This window comes from Capsicum annuum, chromosome 8, assembly GCF_002878395.1.
Source record: "Capsicum annuum cultivar UCD-10X-F1 chromosome 8, UCD10Xv1.1, whole genome shotgun sequence".
NCBI classification, from domain to species: domain Eukaryota; kingdom Viridiplantae; phylum Streptophyta; class Magnoliopsida; order Solanales; family Solanaceae; genus Capsicum; species Capsicum annuum.
This window is the reverse complement of record NC_061118.1, coordinates 153,186,599-153,208,498: the sequence shown is the minus strand read 5'-3', so window position 1 is coordinate 153,208,498 and position 21,900 is coordinate 153,186,599. Positions and strand designations below refer to the sequence as shown.

General features: G+C 36.8%; 3 protein-coding genes across 3 annotated transcripts; 2 read left to right on the top strand and 1 right to left on the bottom strand.

Moving 5' to 3' along the window:
* Positions 1-83: 83 nt before the first annotated feature.
* Positions 84-5,639, bottom strand: LOC107839560. The gene is made up of 9 exons (XM_016683098.2): positions 5,190-5,639; positions 4,457-4,544; positions 3,937-4,050; positions 3,201-3,283; positions 2,900-3,014; positions 1,918-2,009; positions 1,314-1,379; positions 820-913; positions 84-481 (listed from the first exon to the last, which is right to left on the bottom strand). The coding sequence occupies exons 1-9, from the start codon at positions 5,435-5,437 to the stop codon at positions 371-373; spliced, it is 1,011 nt and encodes a 336-aa protein (XP_016538584.1). The 5' UTR covers positions 5,438-5,639; the 3' UTR covers positions 84-370.
* Positions 5,640-6,603: 964 nt separating this feature from the next.
* On the top strand, positions 6,604-12,028 carry LOC107839557 (kinesin-like protein KIN-14S). Its single transcript, XM_016683096.2, has 13 exons — positions 6,604-6,853; positions 6,970-7,065; positions 7,949-8,079; positions 8,168-8,267; positions 8,355-8,429; positions 8,516-8,812; positions 8,921-9,200; positions 9,751-9,912; positions 10,082-10,297; positions 10,379-10,416; positions 10,532-10,695; positions 10,785-10,898; positions 11,044-12,028. The coding sequence occupies exons 1-13, from the start codon at positions 6,847-6,849 to the stop codon at positions 11,800-11,802; spliced, it is 2,439 nt and encodes an 812-aa protein (XP_016538582.1). The 5' UTR covers positions 6,604-6,846; the 3' UTR covers positions 11,803-12,028.
* A 727-nt stretch (positions 12,029-12,755) lies between these two features.
* On the top strand, positions 12,756-21,603 carry LOC107839556 (mitogen-activated protein kinase kinase kinase ANP1). Its single transcript, XM_016683094.2, has 17 exons — positions 12,756-13,411; positions 13,505-13,546; positions 14,082-14,147; positions 14,277-14,387; positions 14,480-14,560; positions 14,634-14,711; positions 14,800-14,882; positions 16,198-16,279; positions 16,395-16,495; positions 16,937-16,976; positions 17,061-17,120; positions 17,199-17,248; positions 17,934-18,132; positions 18,223-18,438; positions 18,539-18,849; positions 19,349-19,416; positions 21,045-21,603. Exons 1-17 carry the CDS (start codon positions 13,115-13,117, stop codon positions 21,146-21,148), a joined length of 1,989 nt encoding a protein of 662 aa, XP_016538580.2. The 5' UTR covers positions 12,756-13,114; the 3' UTR covers positions 21,149-21,603.
* The last annotated feature ends 297 nt before the right edge of the window (positions 21,604-21,900 follow it).

Sequence of the window (21,900 nt, the reverse complement as noted above, 5' to 3'; positions counted from 1 at the left end):
CTATTCTGGACTCTTGGAACTAGTATGCTCCTCTGGGACTTGATCAAATAAATTTGATAGAAGGATCATATCAAGTTGTCTGATTTCTGAAAAAGTGAACCGTTTGCTGCCATTGTGGAAGATTCTCTTTCTTTTTGAACAAAAAAAGAAATTGCAAAAGAGTTCCTTGAAAATTCACCATAACTTCTCTGATCAAGGAACTGATTGCAAAAAGTAATTTAATATATACTCCGTAACCCATTTTGTAAGATACTGCAAGCTGATAATAGATAGAGGGAGTGCATTACAAGCATATCTTGGTGCTGATCGTCCGTGCTATTTAGTGGATTGCTCTGCACTAAACCTCTGTGTTAAAAGGTGAGGCCATGGTCTATCTTGAAATGACTTTCATGAAGCGGTTTATAGAAGAGAAGATTCCAGCTGCTTGACTTAACAATGAGGGGCCCTTCTCTTCCTTCTCATCCACACCTCCATATATTATCTGGAAAAACCAACACCAAATATTAGAGAGAAATGTCATAGTCCATTATGACTCTTGAAACTTGGTTTTCCCCACCTTGTAGTCCAGCCATAATTCTTCTATAGGAAACTTATGAACAATACAAGAACTAGAAACTTCAAGATTCCAGTGCTACAGGAGTCGACATGCAAGACTTACCCCTTGTTGTACATCTTTTTAACTAAACTATATAGATTTCTAGAGGATGTATAACTTTTTATTTTTTTTGATAATTGGTAAAGTTTTTCTAGAGGATATGTAACTACTCCTAATTCTTTATAGCCTAACTTAGAATATATAGTAGAAGTGGAGCAACAGACCTCCAGATCTTCTATAGTTGGACGGCTGATCTGTTCCTTGGCAAGAAGATATCTGTTTGGTCGGTCCTTGTCATCATAGAACACTTTCCACAATCTGGAGTACACCAGAAAATAAATAATTAACAGCAAATCAAATGCATCAAAAAGAGAATCTGTCAGAATTGCCAAAACCAATGTTATGTAACACCATGTTTGACAAATTACAACTTACAAGTAGAATGACCCAATATAGTTCAATTTAGTTTCATGTTAAGAATTTGATAGCTCACAGCATCAGTCTTTCAGATCTTGTTTGTCATTTAACGAAACTGGACCAGGTTGGTAGAAGAACTTGTTGTAGCAAGGGAGTTAAGCTCGCTTTCCAAGACGCTTTCACGATAATATCATCTAACCATGTAAGATAACATGCGTCTAGAGTTGCACAGAATCCCAACCTCCAACTAGGGCTATTCATTTGGGTATGTTTTGTCATGATCAAGTAGATGATTCCTTACCCGGGATAACATCTAAATACAGCACCATCTGGTAGAGGTCTCATCGAGTAAGCCACGGTGAAGGTGCTGCAGTGAAAAAACAGATCTTTACTGTCACAATACAGGAAAGTTAAACAGTTTAGCAAATTCAAATTGACAAGAAAAGATGGAGAATTTACATCCCCAGCAAAGATGGTGAGAGGTTGAATGTGAAAAACAGGAGTTCTGTTGAAGAAACAACTATCCAACGCAAAATCATACAGGAAGCAATTAAACATACTAGTGGTTCAATGGAATGACGATGAATGGTTGTAGAATTAACTTGTACAGTCAGTAGTTACCGCGAGGAAAAACATTGTTTGCATTAGAGTAGTTCATATTCGACCTGAGGAAATGAAGGAGGACAGACATAACATTTGCTTGTGTGTGCATGAGTTTATAACTACCTAAGGTAGGAACTTTGGCAACACCCTAGAGATCAGCTAAACACAATAATGCTAATCATAAAGAGCTCTATTTATGCTGAATGACACAAATAAATCTTGTAAGGCAACCAAGCTGTAACACACGATACCTAACTGAATTTCAAAATTAAAGAAAACCTCCCTATCAGAAACCAAATTACCTTAAAAAATTGCGCCGCAGCCTACGTACATTGATCCCCACTCCGACATCCTCACTAACCAAACGTGGGTTCCACATGATAAGAGGCCTAGGCTAACAAAATAACCACAGATCATTAACCAAAAACAAGCAAAAAAAAAAAGACAGACAGGAGGATTGAAACAATAACAGAAGTTCATTTTATGTATGTGAGAATAATGAAAAACAGATGCTAGGCATTCCTCTTGACTGGATAATACAACTGTCTATAATGTGAATAGGTTTGTTTTTGTAAGTTTGAGGAAAAAAAGCCTAAGAAGAAAGAGATCTACGCCTCCTCAAGCTTTGCAGAGAAAGAGAAAAATACTTACTCTGTCTGCGACCAACTCCCACACTCCCAAGTTTATTAAAACTTACACTGTCTTCATATCTCATCTCAGCAGTTTTGAGGTATGTTCTTATACAATCTATGATCAAATCTCAAGGACAAATTTTTTTGACATGAACGCATACATACTTCTCAATCCTTACAATACTGCAGCGCAAAAATATTGAAGCAAGTTTCTGAATAGATCTTTGATCCTCACCCTTTTCGTTCCTTTCAGTTAAATGATTTCTCCAATATTCAATTTTCCAAAAGAGAAAGGGAAAATGAGTATAATTCAGTGAGAACACATCAATCTAAGTCAAGATAGCCCCTCATCTGTTAACCACCTGACAAGATGGCCCCTCAACTTTGATAACCACCTATCTTCGACTAACAATGTTAGAGCCAGCAAGAAGTCTTTTATCCATCTCTTGGAAGAAGGTTGAAAATTTTTCTGTTCTTAAGTTTTATAGCTAATTCTCAGACCTATCAACAAGAATCACTGTTAAGGTGCTCAAGTACTTTGAGGCTAAGTCGGCACTGTAACCGTTCATGGGAAAGACACAGAGAGGAGAGATAGTAGTTGTTCAATGAATAAGTGACCCAAATATAAAGAAAAATCATATTAAATGGGTACCGGGTCATCTGAGAGTTCGGATGCAATTTTTTCTACATATTCCAGCATCTGATAATCAGGAACTACCATGACTACAATTTCGTCTTCCCTACTGACTGGCTTCCGATCACCTAGACTGGATCAGTGAGTACATCAACAACAACAATGAAATGTTAGACAGTATACTATCAATATAATATTACAATTTCATAGTTAAGAGAACTGTATTCAGGTATTCCACCGAAAGAGAGAAGAACTCTTATAACTAAGAAAGCACTGATGATCAAATCATTAACAGAGAATCACATCTAACAAAGAGTACCTGGCGAATTCAAATGTAGCATCTTTCCACCGATATTTCAGGAGTGCAGCAGCTCCAGCATCTGGAAAAACGGCTTTAACTCTCTAGCAGTGAAAGTTATAGACCTTAGTAATTAAACATGGATGAGAAGGAGCTAAATATATACTTGCGTACCGAATGGGACAAGGTAAAACGAGTAATGAAAGCTATAAGCAATCTGAGTTTTTTTTAAAATGACTGAGAAATATTTTGGGCCAATCACAGAAGTGCTTCTGACACTAGAAGTGCTTCTGAATAGTAAATACTGAAAACCGTGTAATCATACACAATAGTTGAATAATAATAGGGATGCCTTTACGATATCATAGTTCTCAACTATTTCGTCACCCCTATGTAAGATAGAACTCTTTGTAAATCTTGTTATAAAGTTTCAGTTATCCCTCTGTTCCCATTTATATGACAGTCTTCCATTTTTGGTATGTCCCAAAATGTCTATACATTCCTTTCTTAACAACTTTCACGACTTTCGATATCTTAAAACTCACTAATTAATTAAAATTCAAATTTAAGTAGGAAGTTTTTCTATAAAACTAAACTTTTCTACCATTACTTCAATATTTTCTTCCATTATTACTAATATAATATATATGCCAAACTTCTTGTCCAGTCAAATACCTCCATATATAAAGGGATAAAGGCAGTATTTAGCAAAATCTTGATACTAGATTACTAGTATTATGGCAATTTTCAAGCTAACCTGGCATCCCGTCTCCTCAATAAGTGTTTCCAAAAATAATCTTGATAGTTCCCATAATTCAGTTTGTGCACCCTCATCATCAAGAAACTGAAGCTGTGGTATTAAGAGCTCAACCTGAGGAAGAAAGTCATATTGCACTTCCACCGCTTAGTTTTAGGACTCATGGTTAGCCATCGTGCATAAAGCAATACTATAAATGCGCAAGGAAACAAGAAATAGTGCTAGGAATCCATAAAGCATTGTGCATAACTTTCCCATAGTCCAGCAGAAGGATCAGAAAAGATGTGTCTCCTCTGGCTGATTCAATCAAATGGATGTTAATCAAACTCACCTCTATTATTATAAGAGCACAACAAAAGGTGAAAGGCTGAATGCCACAAATGAAGAATGGCGCAACATGATTCATTAAGAGACTCAGATTAAGAGGAGACAATACAAATTTGCTATATTTCATCATCCAATTGTTAGTGACAACCAATTAAATTGCAGTAGTGTAGAATGTAGTCTTGGTAACACGTACGATGGCTCTCATTCCTCCTGAAGACACAAAAGAGGCAGCAGCTTGGCCTGACTGCTGAACGGCACCCTCCAAATCAGAAGGTAAGCAGCTGAAAGGATGAAAAAGTAAAAGGAAGAATAGTGTGCCATTAATAAATCCATTCATCTTCTAGACACAATATGTAGCTTAACAAGACAATTACAATTCTTACATCGTTCAATGTAGTGTGTAGTGATGTACGTCATATGAAACTAATCCACATAAAAATCCACTTAATTACTACAAATTCTTCAAGACAGAGCCGGAAAATCTTCACATAGGCAGCACTAGATAAATCAAAAAGATTTTTTTTTTTTGAGATAAACATTCAATACCTCCTCGAACTATAGCCAAAGTTGCTACGGCACAGTCCAACTTCACAGGATAATTACATCTAAATTCAATTTTAGCATATTTTCACAGGGTACTATTACTCCTGAATTCAACTTTAGCATATTTTTGTGCCCTTTTGTGCTGATGTGGCACTTTATTACAAAAAAATGAGTCCACATCAAAGGTCAGCTAAAACGTCACACATCAGCTAAAAAGGTTAACAAAAATATACTAAAATTGAGTTTAAGGGGTAGTAGAATCATTGTGAAGTTGGCAAATTTGATCATAGTTCAAGGGCTAGATGCTTTTCTCTTTTTAAAAATCAAGATTAATCAAATATTACCACAAAAGATTAAAAAAACAAAAAGAGCTCCAAACCTACCTGTCATCTTCTTCTTGATCCTCCTCATCCATTGTTTGCAATGGTTGTTGAGGGAGTTCGTGTTCAAGATTTTCTTGGCTTTGGAATTTGTCAAACTTGGCATGGACTTTTGAGCTGGAAATGGATTTATGGAGTGAAATTCCAGAAAACCCACTAGTATATAAGGGGGAAAGAGATGAGGAGAAGTGAGTTTTGGAGGATGGTTTGGGTATTGGAGAACAACACCATGATAGGTTTGAAGATGCCATGATGGAGCTTCCAAATGCTCACAAAAATGACTAGAGATAAGTTGTTAATAAAATGAAGGAGAAATGGAGAGCCACAAAACTTGTAAAGTGACACTTTGCCCCCAAACTAATGAAAATGATATTTTTAGGCCTGTGTTTTTTGGACTTGGGAGGAAGTGTGTGTGTATATGAAAGAAATTTCTGATCTCTGAATTTCTAATTCACATTCATATAGCAAGAGGCAAATATTTAACTGCACTTTGGTGTTTACGTCTAACTAAATAAATAACATTTTTATTGATAATTAATGTGAAAATACATATATTAAGTGTTTAAAAGCTTAGTTTTATAAGTTACATGTGATATGAATATACACGTTCATGGTATCATTATAAACATATAGATCAAATTATGAAACCCTAAAATTATACATGCCAAATGAAATGAGATGTGATTGCGTCATGATACTCGGGGATACGACCTTTATGTGTGCATTAGTGTGAACACTTGGTGCAGAGTGCAGACAAACTTTTTCAACAAACAAGAAGTCCTATTGAAAATTGAACCTCATGTCTTTCATTTTTGGTTTATAATTGAAATATGGTTTTGAGATAATTAAATTTGACTCGACTTTCATCGAACTAGCTCGATATTTTAAGCATTTCAAACAAAGTAATATACAATTCAAACTTTATCGATCAAAATTGATTTTTAGTTTTTTTCTTCGCTTTTTTTTGTTATATGGATATTTGTCACATGTCACAATATATGATGTAGTCAACTGACTTTTTTTTTCATACCTATTTTGATTTGTTGTATTCAAATCGAGGGCTCTCCCAAAACAATCTCTCTATCTTGTGGAGATAGAAACACATTTTACACTCTTCATACCTCACATTTGAAATCTCATTAAATATATTATTATTGTTATTGTTATTCTATTACGATAATGTTCTCTACTTGATATAATTATATCAATTTTTGGAATAGTTAAGCCTTCAAATAGTAAGAAATCATAGATAGTTAGAATAATAAAACATTACATGCTTGCACCATATTAATAATTAATACTTTATTAGCATTAAAATCAAGTAATGTAGCATGTCTCTCAACAAAAAAAACATGGGGGGCGGGGGGGGGGGGTAAATAAATAAGTAAAATAAAAGACAAAATACAAAACAACTGAGACGCTCCAAGAAGAAATGCAGCCGTTATATGTAGCTCCCAGAAATCGGACGGCACAGATTGGCATAATATTCTTTTCTAAAATTACATTAACGGTTAAGATCAATCAAAATTCAAAAAAGTGGAGTATCCCCCCATAAATTCAAAACCCCATTGTGACCGTTCAACAAAATTCCCAAATCTCTCTTTCCATTTGCTCTACTCTTCTTCTTCACCGATTCTACATTCATCGCGATAGACTCACAATGGACGGTAATCTATTTTGCTGTATTTCTTTGTTCGTATATTTGTATGTATAGATTATTGATTCGGAGTCTTTTGTAGTATTTATGAACTTTAAGATTTCCGTGTTTTTTTTTTTTTTTCAGATCGAGCCCTAGAAAAGCTATGCGATAATTTTGATCAGGCAGTCACAATCTCTGGCGATGATTTGATGAAGGCTTCTTCATCCACTCCAAATGGGGGTTCGTTTTTACTGAATATTTGTTGATTCTTTGTGGATTGTTGTTTTAACATTTTGATGTAATATTTTTATCGGTTTCAAGAAAGATTAATTGGGTTTCTCTTGTGAATTTTATTCGAGAAACGAATGCTTTGTGTTTTATTTAAAACCTACTTTTAATGAATGGGTGAACTGACAGTGCCAAGAAATTGTATTAAAACAGCGTGAATTCAGATTTCTGTTCTTGTTCAGTGATTGTTTCTACATGAGTCAATAGTTTAGAAATATTTAATTTTTTTTTATTTCGTGTGGTGAGAATAACTAAAAGATTTCTTTGATTAGCTGTTGTGTGGACTCTGTTAGGTTCTTTGATGTTTGAACATTTAAAGAGCTGCAGCATTCTTTTTAGTTTGTTACTCGAAGAAACTGATTTTAACTGATATTATTAACCCCTTGTTTACCTTTTTTTTTTTTTTTTTTTTTTTTTTTGGTGTTTTTTTTTTCTCCTTTTTTTTTCTTTTTTTTTTTTTTTTTTTTGTGTGTGATGAGGATAACTAAAAGATTTTGATTAGCTGTTGTGTAAACTCTATTAGGTACTTTGGTGTTTGAACATTCAAAGAGATACAGCAATCTTCTATTTTTGTTACTCAAGAAACTGGTAGTAACTGATATTAGTTGTCTCGTTGTTATTGGATGAATGTGCAAAAAGTTAGGGTGGAGTTTTGTCATGCTCGATTTATCGTCATGGATGAATTTGCGTCTGAATTTCAAAAGATCTGAGCCCCCCTCCCCTGATTCCATCTTAGGCTATAAAGTGAGCTGGTTTGTTGTGTGTAGACAAATATTCTCAATAACAGGCTTTGCTTCTTACATTTGTTGGATTGCTGCCTTTTGAATTGGTTCAGTTAAAGTTGAGAAAACTCCTGATTCACCGGATGAGGGTAATGCTTCACCTTGTACCACAGAAGTATGTTCATCATATCAAGAGCAGTCTCTTCCAATTCTAGAGAAGATTGAAGATAGCGACAAAGTGCTCGTAAGATGTTAACCACTTCATGCTAAAATTTATGTTTAAATGGAGATCAGACGAGTGATGATTATTCATAAATATCTCTTCTTTTTAGGACTTGACGGAAGAACAGGGAGCATCATGTAATGAAGTCAAGGGCACGAGCGTGGACTCTTTTACTGGTTCTGAAGCTTCTAACGCTCTTCAGCATATGAGTACGAACGACATTCTCATGTCTGGTCTTTTATATAGTTGTATGCTATCAATTCTGATCTATTTCTGGTCCTTCGTTTATACCTCAGGTGTTCAACTTGAACTTCTAAAAAAGAAGTATGATGAAGAGTGCGAGCTACTAAAGCAGAAGTGTACGGAAGAGTGTATGGACAACATCTCATATCTGGTCTCTTTTATACAGTTGCATGCTATGATTCTGATCTATTTTTTGTCTCTTTGGCCATTTCAGGTGTTCAACATGAACTTCTAAAAAAGAAGTATGATGAAGAGTTTGAACTACTGAAGAAGAAGTATCTTGAAGAGTGTACTGAAAGAAAACGTCTATACAATGAAGTGATCGAGCTCAAAGGAAATATCAGGGTCTTCTGTAGATGTAGACCTTTAAATGCAGGGGAAATATCAGATGGATCAACATCTGTGGTCGAATTTGATCCATCTCATGAAAATGAATTGCAGATCAGTTGTGCAGGTTCCTCGAAAAAGCAGTTTAAGTTTGATTATGTGTTCAAACCTGAAGACGGACAAGGTAAGTCGATATCTCTAATTTGAAGTGTTTATCTAAAATTTTTCTGTAAGGAATATTTTTATCGCTTATTGTAATTTGACATCCAAATCCTTTAATTTTCTATTGCAGATGCCGTTTTTGCACAAACGATGCCCATTGTGACCTCTGTTTTGGATGGGTATAATGTCTGCATATTTGCCTATGGACAAACTGGAACAGGGAAGACGTTTACTATGGAAGGGACACCAGAAAATAGGGGAGTCAACTACCGAACTTTAGAGAAGCTATTTAGCTTATCTAGCGAGAGAAGCAGTATCATGAAATATGAGTTGTTTGTCAGCATGTTAGAGGTTTATAATGAGAAGATAAAAGACCTCCTGGTAGAGAACTCAAATCAACCGCCTAAGAAGTAAGTTCTTGATCTCTTTATTTGACTGACTTGTTCTGCTTTCAAGCTTCGACAGTTAATACCTTAATGCTGGTTATGTCTAGATAAGAACATCATTCGGGGTTGGCACATATTCTCTCACCAGAATTCAAAATTAAATGTGCTAGATTTAGAGATCACAATGGGCATATTTTGAATTGTAGAGATTGTTTTTGGTTTTATATGAAGTGCTAAACATAATTGACTAAGGTAATATATTAGTTTCATTGATATAATAAATCTAAAGATTGATCTCTCTCTCTGTATAGTTTTGCAGTAGCTAAAGGCAGCTGAACAGTAAAGTTTAGTGAATGAGAAACTAGAGCTTCTGTAATATATTAGTTTCATTGATATAATAAATCTAAAGATTGATCTCTCTCTCTGTATAGTTTTGCAGTAGCTAAAGGCAGGTGAACAGTAAAGTTTAGTGAATGAGAAACTAGAGCTTCTGTTTGTTTGTTTGTTAGTTTTTTGACGAAAAAGAATATTTGTGTGTTTGGAAGAAGTTATTTTATATTTAAACATGAAACAGGCTGGAGATAAAACAATCTGCAGAGGGAACTCAGGAAGTTCCAGGACTTGTGGAGGCTCGTGTATATGGTACAGATGAAGTATGGGAACTGCTCAAGTCCGGAAGTCGGGCTAGATCTGTTGGATCAACTAGTGCTAACGAGCTTAGCAGCCGCTCTCACTGGTGAGATTTAGAAACTTACTCTGGATTTCGTCACGTCTTTCCTCTCTCCCTTTTACATTTTTCATGCCGACGCGTTAGTTTAGACAAATTTCAAAGAATTTAGTTTTACAATCCCGCTATTTGGTCTCATCAATGAAGAATCACACTTTCTTTGTTGCTTTTACCTTAGTTTACTGCGGGTGACTGTTGTGGGAGACAACTTGATTAATGGCCAGAGGACTAGGAGCCACCTTTGGCTTGTTGACCTTGCTGGCAGTGAGCGTGTGGGGCGTATAGCAGTTGAAGGTGAGCGGTTGAAAGAGTCACAATTCATAAACAAGTCATTATCTGCGCTTGGGGATGTCATTTCTGCACTGGCCTCTAAGACATCTCATATCCCATACAGGTATTTCTCCCCTTCCGTTTGTGCATAATCCCACTTAGTTCTGTTTTTCTATTAATTAACATTGGTCCCTCTGCACAACAGGAATTCAAAGCTCACTCATATGTTGCAGAGCTCTCTGGGTAAGACTCTTTAAAGCATCTGTATTATCAGATAATGCTGAACTTTTTGTGGATGTCATTTCTGCACTAGCCTCTAAAGCGTGTTGCTTTTCCATTGCCGGAACATGAAATACAGGAGGAGATTGCAAAGCAGTCATGTTTGTCCAAATTAGCCCTAATAATGCAGATCTGGGAGAAACTCTATGCTCACTGAATTTTGCAAGTCGAGTTCGAGGAGTTGAGCATGGCCCTGCTCGCAAACAGACAGACCTTGCTGAGCTCATGAAGCATAAACTGCTGGTAGTTATAAACAAACACCTCTTTCAATGAACATTAGTGTCCATTAAAAATACTGTCCAGCTAATGAGTGCTGTGATGTTCATCAACAGGCAGAAAAAGCTAAGCATGATGAGAAGGAAACCAAAAGATTGCAGGACAGTTTGCAGTCTCTGCAGCTGAGGCTTACTACCAGAGAACAAACGTGCAGAAGTCTTCAGGATAAGGTAGGAAAGAAAGTAGCTTCCTTCTACCAATGGAATTTCTTAAGGCTTTCTGGTAGTTTCACATTTACAGTGTAGCCGCATTCTTAGTCTAAGCTTTTCTGAGTCTTGATTCTGAAAGAGCTGAGCGTTTTCAATGTCCCAACAGGTTCGTGATCTTGAAAACCAATTGGCAGAAGAGAGGAAAATACGTCTAAAACAGGAAAGCAAGGCTTTAGCTGGAGTTTCTCGTGAGTTCACAACCTCATCATATTTAAGCCAAGCACAGAAGATCACAACAGAGAAGAAACCACCACTCGCTCCTTCAAAAGCACTGAGATTGCCACTGAGAAAAATCAGCAATTTTGTGCCCCCTCCATCCCCTCTTGCTCGTCCTCCTGCAAAAGCTAGGAAGTCCTATGTGCCAGCGGCATCACATGACAAGGAAAATATAGAAAGAACATCAATGACAAAGGCAATGCTGAAACCAAGGCGAGGATCTATTGTTGCAGTTAGACCACCACCTCAAGGAACAAACCAGGTTTTGCAGCCCAAAAGACGGGCTTCTATTGCAACCCTTCGCCCTGAGTCTAGCATGTCAACTTTCAATAACTCTGCTGCTCGACCAAGGAATGACCGGTTCGTTGGTCGACAATCATTTGTCTGGGATCCACAAAGAATGTGGCGGACATCGAGAATGCTTTCTCCAATAGCGCAGGGGAGGGAGGCATCTGTTGCTACACCTGTAGGGGCAGCAACCCCAATTGACTCAGGAAGCAGTAAATTCATGGGAAGTCCTCCTTCACAAGCACCAGGTTCATGGAGGCCCAAGCATCCAACAGTTGTCGCGTTAAAAAAGCAATTGGTGTGGAGTCCTCTAAAGAAAGCCGCGAGAAGTAGCAATAGGAAGTCCTTGTATTCTTCTTAATGATGTTATAGAGCTCATAGAATCTCCTGATATGGCCCTTGGTATAGGTTTCTGCTTTTCTTCCTTCTTGATTTTAATTGCAGTGTATGCATCTTGCCTACTGTTATAAGCTATTGCTTATGGCCAATCCCCGTCCCTGATTTACTGATTGATCATTGTGTCTTTTGATATGTGCATTTAGCTATAGTATTCTTATTCCAGGGAAATGCATTGCTGCATAAATCAAGATAGCACCTTGGTACAGAACTGTTCAAAACATTTTGACAAATGCAAAAATAAAAGGAAAAGTGGGTACTTAATAACCAAGTGAGTAATTTTTTTGTACCTTCGAACAAGATCCTTAAAAGAAGGGGGATCAGAATGAGTTTGATGGCAAAGCGTATGAGCTTTAGAGGGAACAGGTGGCTTAACCGTTGGAATTATTTACTTATGGATTTTCTTCAAGTATCCAAAGCCATCAATTGCAACCTACCTCGAAGGCTAGAACCCCCTAGAGGATAATCAATTCAACAAAATAAACGTTGATAATATTACTAGTATTGAAGTGTGCTCATACCATGCATGAGCTTTTTTTGTGAGAGGATTGACTCTAATACAATATGAGCTTAAATTAAGAAATGAGAATTGATATAGAGGATTTTAATTTATTTAAATTGAGGCATAGTTATTATTGTCTAATTTGAACTCGATTATAATTTCATTAGCATTTGATATTTATACCAAATAACTTGCAAGTCTCCGTCGTTTTTTTTTAATACTTCAATCATTCATATTGTATTGTCTTCTTTTTCAAGTTTTAAAATACTAACTATCAAAGATTGTGATAGAATAATAAGTTCGCTTAACTAGAATCTCAAATTCAAGTTATAGATATACATATAAAGTTCTTTTGATAGAAAGACTTTAAACTTCTTGATACGAATCCAAATTGATCCGGGCTCCCAAATGAATTAGTCGGCGAGTAAAAGACCAAAAGTAGAGATTTCTTTTGGAGTATAAAATAAAGAGGGGTGATTTTGTAATTCTAATTCCATTCTTTTTTCAAAAAGAAATTGCCTCGCACCATTTCCCTCCCCTTTCTCTCTCCCCCTTTCTCTACAGTAACGATCGACTGAACCAAAAAAAAAAAAAAAAAACACACACAAAATCATTCTGTTTCCAATTAACCCAAACTCTCTCTCTCTCTTCGTCTTCTCCATTTTACACTGCGAAAGCAAAAAAACTGATTAAATTCAAATAAATGAACCGACATAATCATTTTCACTTCATTTAAACCCTAGAACTTCAAATTTTCCTTCAGTCGAAAACTCCGATGCAAGATATTTTCGGATCAGTTCGGCGATCACTGTTGTTCCGAACACCGACGGCAGATGGTGTAGATGAAGGTAATAATCTAGTTGAGAAGATCAATTCATGTATTCGCAACTCCAGAGTTTTCTCCAAGCTATCTCCGCTTCCACCGAAAACGGCAGTTAAAGACGATGACGGTGATGTGGCGGCTGCAGTTCCAATACGGTGGAGGAAAGGCGAGATGATTGGATGCGGTGCTTTTGGACAGGTCTATATGGGTATGAATCTGGACTCTGGTGAACTGCTCGCCGTCAAGCAGGTTTGGACTTAGTCGAATGGAATTCGTAGGTATTTTGATTTTTTCGAAGAGTGATACTGAAAATGTTTTGGATTTATTGTGTTGTTTCTTCAGGTTATGATAGCTTCAAACCGTGCTTCAAAGGAGAAAGCTCAGGTTAGAATTGGCATTGGAGATGCCTTTTGTTTTGTCCTGAATTTACAATGATATAATCACTCTGTCTATTTGTTGTGTTGGATGCTTGAATCGAAGTATTTTTAGTGAGAGACATAAGTTTAGTTGCTTGATTGTTGTGCCATTTGTACTTTCAATGGCTGATGCTCTTTTCTGTCAAGTTGGAAATCGTTCATTTTGAAGTTAAAAGTCTGCTAGAGTAGTTGGATTGTAGTGCGATTAAGCTGCTTTCTCATCGTAGTTCCCTACTACCAGTGTCTTGAACTTGCATTTAGTTGGAGCATGTGCATATGCCTTTTAACATTTTTTTTCCTATGCCTTCCATTGATGAATGGGTCTTCAGTTCTTTGGCTATTATTTTTCACTTGTAGTGACCAACATTGTGTAAAGGGAGATATTTCTATGACAGCTATGTTAAGATGGAAGGTTGCTGTACATCTACATTTTTTAGATGTATTAGTTTCTGATTTTGCTACTGTCTGATATATTCTTCTGGTTTCTTCATTGTCCTGATTAGTCCCATGTTAAGGAGCTTGAGGAGGAAGTCAAGCTTCTCAAGAATCTCTCCCATCCACATATTGTTGTAAGTAAATCCTTGATCTCCTGTCTGGTGAATTGTTTGTCTTTGAAATACTCAATTGCTATATGCTTGATCTCCTGTCTGGTGAATTGTTTGTCGCTGAAATACTCAATTGCTATATTGTGTTGTCAGAGATATCTTGGAATTGTGAGAGAAGAAGACACATTAAATATTTTGCTGGAATTTGTACCTGGTGGATCGATATCATCCCTTTTAAGCAAATTTGGATCTTTCCCCGAGCCCGTAAGTTCATTGTCCGTCTTATTGTTCGACACTCTTTTCATGTATGATTCATTTGATTGTAGGTCTCTATCTAATCCTATCTTTGGTAGTAGGTTATAAGAACGTACACTAAGCAATTGCTCCTAGGTCTGGATTATCTTCACAAGAATGGAATCATGCATAGAGATATTAAGGTATCTTGTTTCTTTTCTTTTCTTTTTATAAAAGTATAACCAACAATAATATCGTGCGCTAATTTGGGTTCAGGGGGCCAATATCCTTGTTGATAACAAAGGTAGCATAAAACTGGCTGACTTTGGGGCATCAAAGAAGGTTGTCGAACTGGTATGTTCACCATCCATTCTCAATTTGTATTTGTTTGGTTTAACTTGGATGAAATGAAGAGGATATTGATGAAACGTGTTTACAATAGGCTACTGTATCAGGTGCCAAGTCCATGAAGGGCACACCATATTGGATGGCTCCTGAGGTCATTCGCCAAACTGGTCACAGCTTGTAAGAATAATTGCAGCGCTTTGTTGATAAATCTGTAGCTTGTTTTCTTGTTTGATCTAGATTGCAACATTTTGCCTACATGTATCACTTATTTGGATCTCATTTCTAGTTTGAGTCTACGTTTTGTTTATTTTGCTGATGTCTTGGGAAGTGCAGTTTTGGTTTAACAATGGGTCTTAGCTCTTTAGCCTCTCTACTTCACAAGGTAGGGGTGAGGCTGCGTACACACCACCCTCCCCAGACCCCACTTGTGGGATACACTATGTATGTTGTTGTTATAATGGGTCTTAGCTCTTGATTTAGGTAGACACTACAAGAATAAATTCAATAATCTGATCATACTTCACCATGTTTCATTGCTGCAAACTTGATCATGGTTTGTGAACTTGAGTTACTGTTCTGTTGTGCCCATAAATGTCCCCTGCCATTTCTTAATGTTCTCTTTATGATGAGCCTAACAGTTTTTTCTCTATGATAGAAAAACTTATAGCTTATTTATGCTACATTAAATTCCATGTTTCATTTTATTGAACTTTTCTGCCTCTTCTTTATTTATAGAAGAATGATCCTTTTTTTTAATTTTTAATTTTGGAAAATGCACCAAAGGGTGTGGCTTAGTGGTTCAATAAAGGGGATGAGCACCATGAGGTCTTAGGTTCAATTCCCAGTAGAGACAAACACTAGGTGATTTCTTCCCACTTGTTCTAGCCATAGTTACCTAGTACCTGATGCTGGTGGGAGGTGGCAGGTATCCCGTGGATTTAGTCGAGGTGCCCGAGAGCGGGCCCGGACACCATGGTTATCAATTTTTTTCCTAAACTTTGGAATTGCTGCTCACCTTTTTGTAAACTTTATTTTGTTTTGCTTCTTCAACCATTATGGTCCACACCATGGTTATCCAGTTAATATGCTGATTAGTTTTCTGACAGTTCACTTGGCCACCCTCCTCAATTATGAACACGCTTTCATCCTCCGTGTTACCTTAACTCTTGTGATACTTTGGTTAATTCCAACTTTAATGTATCTATTGGTCAATACAAATAGATTATTTAAATTGGTATTTCAGGTTTTGAATCAAAACTTTGTTTCTTTATTGTAGAATAAAGTTTTCTGATGGAAGAGGAGTTTCTTGGTGAAATAGCAATTCTTGTTTTTGACTTTGAATTGATTCAGTAAAACCCACTGAATAAATGGCAATTCTTGTCTTTGACTTAATGTAATCTGGCTCTATTAGCCTTTGCAACATATTCCTTGAGTCAGTAACTTCAGTACAAGTTCTGCTGGTAATGATAATGTCCTTGTATATGAAATCCAGCTCTGCTGATATATGGAGTGTAGGATGTACTGTAATAGAGATGACTACTGGCAAGCCTCCCTGGAGCCAACAGTATCAAGAGGTATACACTTCACGCAGGTCTTGTTAAAATTTTATTTGTATTCCTTTTGGCATATATAACTGGTTACGATCTGCGGGTCCACTCATGCTTTGCGCTGATGCGATGTTTGTTTTAGGTTGCTGCGCTCTTCTATATTGGGACAACAAAAGCTCATCCCCCGATCCCTGAACACTTGTCTGTTGAAGCAAAAGACTTTCTGCTGAAATGCTTACAGAAGTATGTAGTCATCACGTATCTGACTCTTAACGAAGTCCAATAATAGCACAATAAAAAGTCGTGCCAAAAGTTTTTAACTTCAAACTTCCGTGTGGTTTGATGTTCGTAGTAAACATAGATATGAAAACATACAACAACAACAAAATACCTAGTATATTCCCACAAGTGGGGTCTGGGGAGAGTGTTTGCACACAGACCTTTCCCCTACTTTGTGGAGTAGATGTGACAAACATATAGAGTTGAAAATATAACTCAATTGGAGGGATTATAATTTTATCTAATTTCCCCCTTGTATAAGTCTTACCAAGTTGATATTTGATTGTTCAGAATTGACCTTGAAAATGGTGATGCTTTCTGCATTATTAGTACCAGTAGATATAATGCTGATTCCTTCAACCTTTGTTTGGTTATTGTATAATGAGACTAAGATATGTCACACAGGGAACCAGAGTTAAGGCCATCAGCCAGTGAGTTGTTACAGGTGATTTGATTTGACCTGACAATTTGTTGTTGTTTTGTCTCTTGTATCATGCAATAATAAGTTAACACTTGGCTTTGCATGTAGCATCCATTTGTCACTGGTGAAGCACAGTTATCTCTTCCTGATGATTCTAGTCCTGCGATGGTCAGTTTATGTACATCAATTGGAAATGTTACTAATATTTGTCAGGCACTTACATTCTGAACTTCATTTTACTGATAGGGAAAATCTCAAAGTCATTCTTGTTCAAGTGGGCATAATGAGAAAAGCATGTAAGTGCTCCAAAGGCTGCCTTTTAGCACAGACCAATAGTATCTGCATCGTGTAATCTCAAATTCTTAATAGGAATTAAAGCTTACAGTTTCACTAGGTAAATGCTAATGTCAACAGATACAGAAGAGGTTTGAAATCCTTTGATCTGTAATATAGTAACAGCTTTGGAGTTGGCTAAATGAATTCTTACTATGTCTGTCAGTCCATTTAAGCTCATTTTAGTCACGCAAGATGGTGTAGACATTACAATAAAAAAATAGAAGTGGTGAAAAAATAACAAGTAATAGAAGTTTGTTACATCTTCTACTGACATAAAAATCTCTGATAGGATAAAAAGACCCCTAGAAAACATTGGTCCTAAAATAGACGTAATATCGTGACTAAAACTTAATCCCAACTAATTGCAATCACCCTATATAGATCTATTTCTTCCATTGTACTATATTCCTTTGATATTAAGGATATGAAATGATGATTAGATCAACAAAATCTGCAACGCCTAGAAGAGTGCGATGAAGAAATTCTGTAGAATTTGAACTTGAAATTTGAAACCTGTATATATCTACTTGTGAAATAGCTTTTGGTTGCATTTCAAATGGACAATATGGATTATACATTTCACTCTTGATTATATGGACTATTCAGCAACTATGTCTAATATCACGTTGATGGAATGACCATCAGTGCTGATTCAGTAGACATCTGCAACTTGGGTACCTTGAATATTTCAACAGAAAATACTGGGAACTTGTCGGAGGCTAGAAATATGTGGAGAGGAAACAATAGTGATGATGACATGTGTCAGATTGATGATACTGATAATTTGCTCTTGGACGGAAGAACAACATTTGGTAATGTTAGGACGCTTGATGATTTCAATAAGGTATGAAGCGTCTCAGCATTGCTACTTTTGTTGCTAAAAGTATATACATTCCACTTGAGTTGATTTCCTCTATCTCATCATGTTAAGTAGAGTTTCAATCCCATTGCTGAGCCCTCTGATGATTATGTCATGACTCCTCAACCGCGACAAGGGAATACGGATTTAGTTAACAATCAGGAAGGTGGTGTAGGTGCTGGGAGTTCAGCCTCACCTAACGACAATTCTGCAGTTTCTTGTGGTCCTTCCATATCAGAAGATGAGGATGAGCTTACCGAGTCTAAAATCAGAGACTTCCTGGACGAAAAGGTACCCACTTTTCATGTTGCTCAACATCTCTCTATGAAGAGGCATTATAACATATTTCTAGCTTTGCGTTTAATGTGCTTGTTTTATTTCTCTGTATTAGGCTCTTGAACTAAAGAAACTGCAGACCCCTCTGTATGAAGAGTTCTACAACAGTTTGAATCCTTCATACTCTCCACAGTTAGCTGAGCCTACAATTGATGAAACTGCACCAAATTACTTGAAGTTACCCCCAAAAAGTAGGTCACCAAGTCAGGGTCCTATTGGAAGCCCTTCTACAGTAATTGATACCATCACTAGTCCAAGCCCTGGAAGTAGCAACAAGCGTACATCATGCATTGGCAGCGGAAGCAACCAAGACTTTGATGACAATTCACCGCAGTCTAATGAGCGGAGGCAATCAAATAGTCCAATGTAAGTGTATAATCAACTTTCCTTTGTTTTGATTTTTTTTTCTCTGTTACTCGGACTTTCCAAAAATGTTGCCCCATGCTTGTTGGATCCTCCAAAAATGCATTACCTTTTGAGGATTGACACACACCTGTCCATATTTTCAAAGAGTCTAAGCAACATGCCGTCACATATGGTCATATTGTAAACGTTGAGAACAATGAGGTGTCTTAAACATGTCCTTGATTTTCAGGGATGTTACAATCAGAGGTAGATTTGGGATTTAAGCTTGACAAATTTTACTTTTCAAGGTTTTTACAATTGAATCCATTTGCATTTCTGATATTGGAGCCGGGGGTCTATCGGAAACAGCCTCTCTACTTCTTCGGAGGTAGCGGTATGGACTGCGTACATTTTACCCTCCCCAGACCCCATTTTGTGGGAATACACTGGGTTTGTTGTTGTTGTTATTGTTGTTGTTGTTGTTGTTGTACTGTGAAGATATCTTCTTTTTTCTTTATAGTGCAAGTTTTAGTGAGATTCAAAGGAAGTGGAAAGAAGAGCTTGACCAAGAGCTTGAAAGAAAGCGAGGTAGATCTTTCTTCTCTATATGTTTGTCTAAGCTCTTTTTATTCTGTTCACGTGATGTTTGCCTTTAGTTTGTTGATTTATCTGATTGATGCTCTTCCCTCACTCAGCTCTGGTGCATGAACTCATGCATGGGTAGTTGTGCATCAACCGTTCAGTATATATAGGTTTCCCTTTTTTGCAATATAGGTTAATTGTATAATGCCTTTTTAATTCCAAGATGGATACAAAACTGAGCTCATCTTTATGCACCGTATTATGCCCTGTGTTGACCACCTGTAACCTTTCCTTGAATAATTCCTTTTTTGTTGTTGGAAATGTCATAGCATACAGTTAGACTTTTACTCTATCGTTGTTCCTCACTTCTTTTAGAATGGTATGTAAGTTTGTTTCTACTTTTTAAGGGAATGCCTAGTCAACTTATCCAAACAAAAGTTGGTGGATGAAGTGTTTTGTATCTCAAGTTTCATGTAACAAAAATTGCACTGGTTAGTAATTACTGATTAGTAATCAGTAATGAAAGAAGGCTTGTGTTTTCTTGAGTAATACACAGTTTTTCTTGTGTTTGAAAATCGTGATGATAGTTTATGTAGAATATCTTATGCTAACAAATTCTTTGAATTAGTTGTTTGGGCATATCTTGAGCGATCTATTTATATGTAGAATAATTTATGCCTAAAAGATCTGGAATATTTTCTTGGACATCATATCAGGAAATGGATTTATCTGCAAAATGCTTACACTATGTCTCTCGTCTTTTTTTGGGAAAGTTTGACCTCATACATTTAGGAGTGTGCCCTATGGTGGATCATAGAAAAATAGTAGAAGAATCCTGGATCCGTTTGTGAAAATACAGTCATATATTAGTACAGGCACTAGAAAAAGTTTGTCGAATTGATTGTGCCAAATGAAAAGGAAGATGGTGAGGCTTGAAACGTGGGTGCTGGGAACACAAAGAACACAGCTCCAATGAGTTTTTTACTTGAAATTGCTGACACCATCAAGTGACAACTTGAACACCTTTCGTTCTACTTCTGACTTTCTCTCATCTCATCTTGAGTAAGCTTATAAGAACTCTTTAGTTTACTTACATGTTTGGTGTGCACCAAAAGTACTTAAAGCCAAATTGTTACTGGTGAGAAGCGCGGCAGGTATCTGTGGAATTAATCGAGATGCACAAAAGTAGGCCCGGACACCACAATAATTAAAAAAAAGTGCTTATAAGACAAAATCAGCCAAAAGTCATTAAGTTTCGCATTTTTGGGTTTACCCAAGCATTTAATATTTTATACCTGATATTTTTTGTAGTTCCTAGTTATGAACGGTCAATGTGGGGAAGTCTTTGTCCCTAGGAACCGTGCTGCTGAACCTCACTAAAAATCTTGCAGATTATGTCACTTTGAATGGCTGCTGTTACTTGCTGCAAGGCATTGGGTTTAATTCCCATAACGAACTTCCGACCTAGTATAACCTCCATAATGGTCCTGTTCAATCTTTAGCTTCACTCTACTTTTGTCAAAGTGGAATCCTTTTAAATCTAATACCACTTGTTGGAGAGAAACGTGTAGTCACTTTCTGGTTCTGAATGATAGAAGATTCTAATTGTCAACTGGGTGCATTATTGATTGCAGAGATGATGCGTCAAGCAGGAGTGGGAGGCAAAACATCTTCTCCCAAGGATCGTGCTTTGAATAGGCAGAGAGAGCGTTCAAGATTCGCATCTCCAGGGAAGTGACTGTATATTTTCTGTATCAGCATGCCATAGCTCAAGGAAGAGGTTATTTTTTCCCCTCTTCTATGACGCATCTTTACTGTATATTTTGCAACACTTGGCGACAAAAAGATGCTCAAAAAAAAACTAGTCACAGGGTTGATCCATGTGCTGTTGTTTTGCTTCTACCTCACTAGCCAGCAGCAAAATGATATGTTACCACTCAGTATTGATCCTCCTTCCGATAATTTTTCCTTATATGTTTCTTTTTCTCCCCTTCTCAAGGAAGGGGCAACTGAGTTACTGTAGCTTCTCGAGTTGTACAATTCCTTAATGTAGGACAATCAGCATAGGTATGGCAGATTATAACCACCAAGATTGTCCTGTTCCACTTTCCTGCAAGAATTTGTTTCTGGTTTTATGATTCATATTGAAGTGTCAATGTAATTTGCTTGAATATGATGGTTGTTGTGAGTGCATTTATCTGATCTTTTTCTTTTGAAACGTAAAGCTTTGCTGATCCCACAGTAAGGAGGTCTTCTGAATGTTTTCAGAGCCAAAAACAATATATCTTAAGTCTAGGAGGATATACTTGGCTAAAAAAGTACGTGTGCTTAGTGCCAAAATCTGAAACTGGTCTGGACCTTGATTGTCTAAAGAGGACTGATCTATTTCTACACATGCTAGCTACTGTTTACGTTTACCTCCTATTCTGTAAAGCTAAAAACGGATAAACCACTTCTTTACCAAATATTTGCACATGATATACTATCTGA

What these genes read in the sequence shown, in the direction of transcription:
- LOC107839560 (XM_016683098.2), bottom strand. Translation starts at nt 5,437, where the DNA reads ATGGCATCTTCAAACCTATCATGGTGTTGTTCTCCAATACCCAAACCA. An exon ending in CTGCGGCGCAATTTTTTAAG is followed by an intron (nt 1,380 to 1,917) that starts GTAATTTGGTTT and finishes TTTTCACTGCAG; the next exon opens with CACCTTCACCGTGGCTTACT. An exon ending in CAACTATAGAAGATCTGGAG is followed by an intron (nt 482 to 819) that starts GTCTGTTGCTCC and finishes TGGTTTTTCCAG; the next exon opens with ATAATATATGGAGGTGTGGA.
- LOC107839557 (XM_016683096.2), top strand. An exon ending in TAACGCTCTTCAGCATATGA is followed by an intron (nt 8,268 to 8,354) that starts GTACGAACGACA and finishes TTTATACCTCAG; the next exon opens with GTGTTCAACTTGAACTTCTA. An exon ending in TCATGAAGCATAAACTGCTG is followed by an intron (nt 10,696 to 10,784) that starts GTAGTTATAAAC and finishes GTTCATCAACAG; the next exon opens with GCAGAAAAAGCTAAGCATGA.
- LOC107839556 (XM_016683094.2), top strand. Translation starts at nt 13,115, where the DNA reads ATGCAAGATATTTTCGGATCAGTTCGGCGATCACTGTTGTTCCGAACA. An exon ending in GGGCATAATGAGAAAAGCAT is followed by an intron (nt 17,249 to 17,933) that starts GTAAGTGCTCCA and finishes AATGACCATCAG; the next exon opens with TGCTGATTCAGTAGACATCT. An exon ending in AGAGCTTGAAAGAAAGCGAG is followed by an intron (nt 19,417 to 21,044) that starts GTAGATCTTTCT and finishes TATTGATTGCAG; the next exon opens with AGATGATGCGTCAAGCAGGA.